Source organism: Opisthorchis viverrini, assembly GCF_000715545.1.
Source record: "Opisthorchis viverrini unplaced genomic scaffold opera_v5_33, whole genome shotgun sequence".
In the NCBI taxonomy this organism is placed as follows: domain Eukaryota; kingdom Metazoa; phylum Platyhelminthes; class Trematoda; order Opisthorchiida; family Opisthorchiidae; genus Opisthorchis; species Opisthorchis viverrini.
In genome coordinates, this window is record NW_008751689.1 from 818,281 (window position 1) to 825,453 (window position 7,173).

Sequence of the window (7,173 nt, forward strand, 5' to 3'; positions counted from 1 at the left end):
CCAACCGGTATTGAGCAGGTGCATTCGTCTGACTTCCCTGTACGCACAAGGTTGCGCGGTTACAAAGATCGTTAGTAATGCGGAACAACCAACCTACAATGAAGTACGCATACAGATGCTTTCAAGACATCTGCAAGCATGTTTATTCGGCTGTGAGATTAGCCGCTACGACTTAGCACCACAGTCCGTTCTGAATGAGCTAGAAAAACACGGGATTGATGTAAATCGTTCACAGCCAGAACGCCTACCTGTGAGCTTTTCCCCTCCTGACCTGATTGGCGGTGATATTGAAAAACACATGCAAAACATATCTGCCCAACTCGTCACGCCCTACCGGAAACTTTTGGACTCGTTTTCTGGGACCGTTCCACCAATGCCGGAATCGTGGAGCACTCAGTCTGGATGGACCAGGTGAGTTGCTCGTGATTAGGACTATTATTTTTGTAGATACTCTGGTGATCAAATAGAGAGTGTCAGAGCACCCGTGGACGACATCATGGTTCTTGACATTGAAGTTCTCATGGAAGAGGGTGATCTTCCAACAATGGCTGTCGTGCTGACACCAAACGGATGGTAACCATGTCATGCATTTCTACTGACCACGCCCGAAAGGTATTCTTGGGTTTCCCCAAATCTTTACAGCGAGAAATTATCCACAAATGAGACCCTAGATTCGTTGATTCCTCTGTACGACAGTAAGGACACTAGTCGTCCCAAATGTGTGATTGGTCATTTTGTGAGTTTTGACCGAGCACGTTTACTCGAGGAATACTATCTTCAGGTGAGTTCCGGTCATAAATTTGACGGTAATTTGTTTTCATCTCAGGGAACTGGGACACGGTTTCTGGACACACTATCTTTTCATGTGGCTGTGTCCGGGTTGACCAGCACACAAAGACATTTGAAAACCGCAGCATCCAAACATTTGTTCAACAACAAATTGTGGCAGAAATATATGAGTACCCACGGAGAAACATCCAAGTTGAATGATGTGGAGGAACACGCTAATGTTATGGTGAGTCTGAGTTTTTACTCCTCAATGTCTGTGCTCTGTGTTCGGCACGCACGCCTGTTCACTTCGTGATTGTTCCTAGGTAGACATGTAGTCTTCTACGGCATGCACGACCGTAATTATCCAAGAGAGAACTTTCTTAAGAGAGTTCACTCCTATTGAATTCGCCATAATCTTCAAATAAGGAACCCACAGGAACCATCTGCCACGGAGTAACCCTCAGATAGATCTTACGAGCGACCCTGGCCTCATTACTGTCACCGGATGAATCGGAACGGACTGAGTTTCACTCATCCCAAACAAACCAAAACACAGCAAATGGAGCTCATTTTCTGGCTGAACGCAGCCAGAAAATGTGCCATTACAGTACGGTAACGTCTCTGACCATCTCTCGTAGGAAAGATCAAGGTTGTGTCCAGGCGCTTGGAAGACTGTATATAATAAAACAATAATAATCTTCCAGCTGTAGTACCCTTTCAGCGCCCAGCTATCATGCAAACGGAATGATACACAAGGGCTGTAATACTGCCAAGCTGGGCAAGCCTAGACAGGAGCGGTCGAGATCCTGAAGTTGGGTTGAACCACGGACCTTTCGGTTCGTAAGCTGGTGTCCTACTCACTGAGCTATCTCGAGCATATACGAATGCTCTGGGCTACCGTTAAGTACGGTGCCTAATTGGAAAGGTAGTTCTGGCAGATGAAATCTTTGCTTCGGAACCATGATCTCAACTAGGGCTTTATCTGACTTGAAGAGAAGCTTTGGCAATCTGACCCAACGCTATGTTTTCCCGAGAATATTGCTCGTGCATCCATCTATTTTGTTGTGTAACCTTGAGGTGCTTGAAAGTGGCGATTTCATGACCCTAGTTTGTTCTGCATTCACTTCAAAGTAAAACTCCAACGAAGCATCACCTCAAAATATATGAGTCGATATTAGTGCTCTTTAATGGTTCCTAATGAAATGAGTGCTGTACTTTCCCGCGTTGGGGCTCCTATCCGCGAAGACACTTACTGCTGAGCTTCCTGGTTATGAACTCCTTGTTTCTTTGTCGTTTCATTTACTGACCTCCTCTAGCACATCTCCTCTCAGCAGTGGTTCCGTAATGACTCCCTGAGAATGGGTGTCGTTACAGCAGTAAGAAATCGTCTGATTGTAGAGGTTGCTGGGACAGAAGAAATGGTCGCCCAGACATGTCTGTGGTTGGCATACAACAACTATCCGTTTAGAGACCAGATAAAGACACCCGTCGATGACCAGTGTCGTCTTCTGATGACCACAAGCGAGCGTGCATCCAACAGGCTTGCTACTTCACTGTCGCATTACCCGCCCGTTTATTTATTACTTAAGCTATGGCGTTTCCATCCTCATGTTCACTCACTTAAGGACATCCCAAGTTATAAATTCGGCTAAAAACCTAAATTGTTTCGCTTCCATATCTGCAGGACATAGCTGACCTCACGTAAACGATCCCATTAACAATAAACTCATTCCATCACCACCAGAAAGCACTTATCCGATGTCAACTTCAGAACAGCTCTCGTTTTGCTTTTCCTCCAAAGGGTCTGCAATGGATTTCCGAAACGAGCCTGAACAATCTCACTGATGTCTACCGGCTTTATTGTGCGAAGGAGCCACCACAGGACAAAACAGCCAGGTCCGTTTTTGAGTGCGGTACAAGACAAGAGGTACAAACACGTTTTCAGGTCAGTAATCGGTGATATCCTGTTTTCATTCGGGTTGTTTTCTATATACCGTCAAATGAACTGGCCATAGGGTGTTATCTGACAAGCTTCTGTATTCCACCGTTTGTTGTCCTTCCTTAAATTCCAGGTGATCATGAGTTGCTAAGCGACGTGTGTGAATTTTGTGGGCGTCCAGTATGTTTGTTTTATACCATTAGTTCTCTGATGCTCTCGAGCTCTCTCTCTCTAGATTCATATTCCCGTGGGCAAGTGCTACGGGATATGGAATACTTTGTCCACTTTGTCCAATAATTTCCTCTCAGCTCACTTCGAGAAGTACTTGTGTGGTAAAAACAACCTGTCAGTTACAGAGAATGTATTCCTTCCAGTTTCTGAGTTTTTGATTTCCGTCTGCTTCGTTGTATCACCTACACTCCTCGTCTCATGGAGACTATACATAAAAATAAATGTCACCTATTAGGTATTATATATATATACATATATATTAAAGACAAAAAATTCCGTTACTGTTTTGGTTACACTGGCGAGAGTAGTTGGTTTTCTCATCTTCAGCTGTAACACCCTTCCGGTGCCTAACTGCGTTGCCATCAGAAGGAAGCACGAGGTTGTCCAAGTCTAAACATGGGAAGTTCAGAAGCAGAGTTTGGGTTCGAACCACGGACCTTTCGGTCAGTAAATTCGCGCTCTTACCACTGGGCCATCTCGTTTGTGTGTTCCAAATCATGTATGAATGAGTTAGCTTGTTGTTCTGTTTTTTTTTTGTTTTAGGAATTGATGCGTTATTGTGCCACCGATGTGTCGATGACCTATGAAGTATTTCAGAAATTGTTACCGTTGTTCAAGGAGCGGTAAGTCGTCCGTGCAAATGCCAGAGGCCCAGAACATAATTCAACGCTAGCTTTATGCCGCAGTGTGTGGTTCAGGAAGTCGGGTGACTGAACTTTGTGTTAAACAACTCTCATTTACTTAAAAGCACGTCACTCTTGACATTTGAAATCTGAATTTAAGAGGATAACTTTTGAGAGGTCACTGTCAACTCCCAACGAAGACCACTCCACGTGTTTCTGGGAGCAGATTTCCCTCCTACCAAAGACCAGGATGCCAAATCACATTAACGCAATGAGTAGGCAAATAAGTAGGTCTCTGACGTGCTCGAGGTTTCCAAACATGATTTTAAGCCATACCATTCGTAAAACCACCGTAATGTGCCAAAAAGTAGACTCTTCTAAAGAGAGGTTACTTTTGTGGATAGGAACCATTAGAATCCTCTGTCATTTATGACAAAAAAGATAGAATATCATCCACTCTGGTAGCTACCTTGGATATATAAAATTAACCATGTGAACACTAACGAAAAGTCGAGCATAATGGGAGGAGCGCAGTAAACATCGAAGATTAGCCACACAATATAGTTCGTGGTCAAAAGAATTTCCGACTTTTCGTCTGGCGATTGGCTCTCACGCTTTTCAGTTTGTCACTCCCTGCCACACATTTTGCAGCATCACCACCCTTTGCTTTTATGTCTGAATAGTAAAGCCTATATTGTTATAAAACATTTTATATTGTGAAGTGGAACAAAGTGAACAAATGGCGCTATCCTGGAAAATATGCAGCACCGTAAGAAGCTTTATTTGATGTCTAGTCCCCTCACAAACGCTCACCATTATGTGAATATCGTCCCTCCATTCTAAAATAGTATTTCGCTTATCACATGTATTGGCTGATTTTGATTATCCATAAAGGATACAAATATACACTTTGAATATTCCACACACTGCTGATAACCTCTCGCTACTCTACCGAAGTTCATAGCATTAATTCTGAACAAAGGTCTCAAGTTCAAAAGGAACACACAGAAGATGGTCGTACTATTCAGTCATCTTTTCAACGTTAGACAGAAATATCTTTCATACGGGTATAGCATGTGTCAAATGACGCTGTAGCTACAAATCGGCATAGATTTTTGGACGATCCACTGCGAGAATACGGGAATGTCATTCATTAGGAGACAGCGAGAAAAAGTATCGCCAACGCGATACGAATGTAATCAACTATTTTTCATTAGTTTCCACCAAACGGGGACACTGTGCGCCTATAAGGATCCTCTCAAGATCCAGCGCGGGTCAACAAGCTAATATTTATCGCAGTGAACGTGAACAATGCGCGTTGACAAATGGGTGTGTTTGGATACCAACATGGGTCCGTTAGCAATAAGCGGTTTGTTTACAAACATTTGAGAACTACGACCCCGAGTCCATTCTAGCAAACGAAAATTCATGTGAATGGAGTCTTTCAAGGTATTCCATGAAAGTTCGTCTTAAAATTGTGAGCATGATAACTCAACTAGGCATTTCGGTTAACAAAACTAGCTACCAGTTGCTTACAAATATCCACAATAATAAACATACGTTAGTCTTCCCAAAAGACACCACCACCCAGTTCGGACCACTTCACCTTTATCTGTGTGGCTATCCTTGAAATTGATACTTTTTATGAGGGTATTTCCCCACGTTCAAACAAGGGCCATTTTCAGGGTGTGCGTGACAAAAATATCATCGCGACAAAGATAGAGGGATTCAGACAGTGGTCTGTTATGTATCTTTGCACCAGTTACTTATCTGAACAACGGCATGAAGACAACCGTGGGGTCCAGCGAAATTATTTTCATCAGCGTGGCTCACAATGACTACATTATTCTCCCTTCAAGGACCTCCTTGTGATTTCTTCGAATGCTTAAGTCATTCCTAGAAAGAAAAATGTATCAAAAGTGATCACACTTGGCGAGTTCCTGCAGGGCTTTCTCCCATACTTGCTTCAGAAGCACCATTCAAAAAAGTACCTCTTACAAAGGCTTCTTTTAGATATAATCTCAACGTCGTTGGACTTATTCGAATGCGATTTCCGCGTATAACACCAAGTCGGTCATCACAGTGCCTTTTTTTGCTATTTTAACCTCTACTGGTTCCGCGAATGCGCTTGGACTACGTTTGATGTGGTAGCGGATGCACCTAAAGTAGCGCACTTCAAACTGTACTCTAACAAACCGCTCTTTCTAGTCGCTTGCTACCCACTTTCTAATGCTTTTATAAAAGCCTGATGCTGTCAGTGGTCTTGGCTCATTGTATTCTCACTCGTTCCCTTGTTGTCAGGGCGATGTCAGGGCATATCAGGCGTTCTTCTTACAAATGCTGGCATAGATGTCTGTGTTGACTGTTTACCTCGACTTCGAAGGTGTAATTTGTTTGTTCCCATGCGATTGACAGCTTTCCCCATCCCGCAACCCTGTATGGTATGCTTGAAATGGGAAGTATGTATTTGCCCATCAACGATTCGTGGTCGAAGTTCCAGGAGAACGCGGACAGGAAATTTGCGGAAAACGAGCAGCGTCAGAAACAACTCCTCATGCAATTGGCGGATCAAGCACTACAGCATTATTCCAGTCCCGATGCAGAGTAAGTCCTTGAAAGAGCAGTCGGCGTACCTGACCTGACTCAGCTTTTGCTGAAGAGTGTAGGTGCTGTTTGATTTCCATTGTGAACGTGACAACACCATGCTGGATGGCCGCTGTTTTCTTCTAAGACTTATCACCCCACTGGCTGTTGTAGAGAAAGTGGTCAGCCAGTGCTGTCAACTTGTGAAGTCTCATACTTGACTCACATTTCCAACGCTCTTTTTCAGCCCCCAAAATGATCCGTGGTTATGGGACCTTGATTGGGCATTGCCGAAAATTGCAAAAGCGGTGAGTGCTACATGAACTTGTGTCTCACTACTTTTTAGTTCTTCGATAGATTGAATATATAACTAACCTCTTTTTATTACGTGGTTTTTTGTCCACTCGCACCGTTGCTTTCCCGACGAACCTGTCTATCAAGATCCATAATCCATCTCTCGAACACCGCATGTGCTTTTGTATCCTCAAATATTCCCCGTCACGAAGAGACTGGACCTTACCGTGGTGTGGCGGTTGGTGTACCTCGGAGACCCACTGAGCTATACTGGGGGGTGTCCGCGCAACACTCGCAGAGTCTCATACCAGGTTGGTCAATGGTTAGAGGTCTGACGAACACAGTCTCCTGGTCCTCCAGGTTTAGGGTTGGAACATGTATGGCGACTTGTTCCGTAGAAAAGGTAATGCATTTGCATTTCCCCGCCAAACACCGCTGCCTTGCGGTTAGGCTTTTGAGCCAAAGGCTTTGGTTGAGGACCCTAATCGTCCTCCTGTCTAGGTGTGGGCGCCCTGGCAGTATCCCAGCCCTCGTACAACCATGACCTACACAACTAACAATACTCTCATGCCACATCGGCCGTCGCTTGGTGCCATCAGCCGGATCGCCTTACCTGCTGCATCCAGCAGGCGGGTAAGCGAAAATATGCTACTGCTGACGCCTCTCTGCTTACACTTTCACGTTTTCCGTCTTCCACCCTCCCCCGCCCAAATTTGAATACTTTATTTATCC

The 7,173-nt window shown here is 44.3% G+C and overlaps 2 protein-coding genes across 2 annotated transcripts in view; one reads left to right on the forward strand and one right to left on the reverse strand.

Annotated features, from left to right (window-relative positions):
- The window catches only part of T265_02617 (hypothetical protein), a gene marked incomplete at both ends in the record, with an annotated part of 31,300 nt that overhangs the window by 9,109 nt on the left and 15,018 nt on the right, over positions 1-7,173 (reverse strand). The window lies entirely within an intron of this gene.
- Positions 1-7,173, forward strand: part of T265_02616 (hypothetical protein) — a gene marked incomplete at both ends in the record, with an annotated part of 52,206 nt that overhangs the window by 72 nt on the left and 44,961 nt on the right. The window contains 8 exons of the mRNA XM_009166914.1: positions 1-411; positions 448-573; positions 613-781; positions 827-1,015; positions 2,543-2,716; positions 3,485-3,564; positions 5,980-6,168; positions 6,395-6,455. Coding sequence (XP_009165178.1) covers positions 1-411; positions 448-573; positions 613-781; positions 827-1,015; positions 2,543-2,716; positions 3,485-3,564; positions 5,980-6,168; positions 6,395-6,455 — 1,399 coding nt within the window. The remainder of the gene's footprint in view (positions 412-447; positions 574-612; positions 782-826; positions 1,016-2,542; positions 2,717-3,484; positions 3,565-5,979; positions 6,169-6,394; positions 6,456-7,173) is intronic.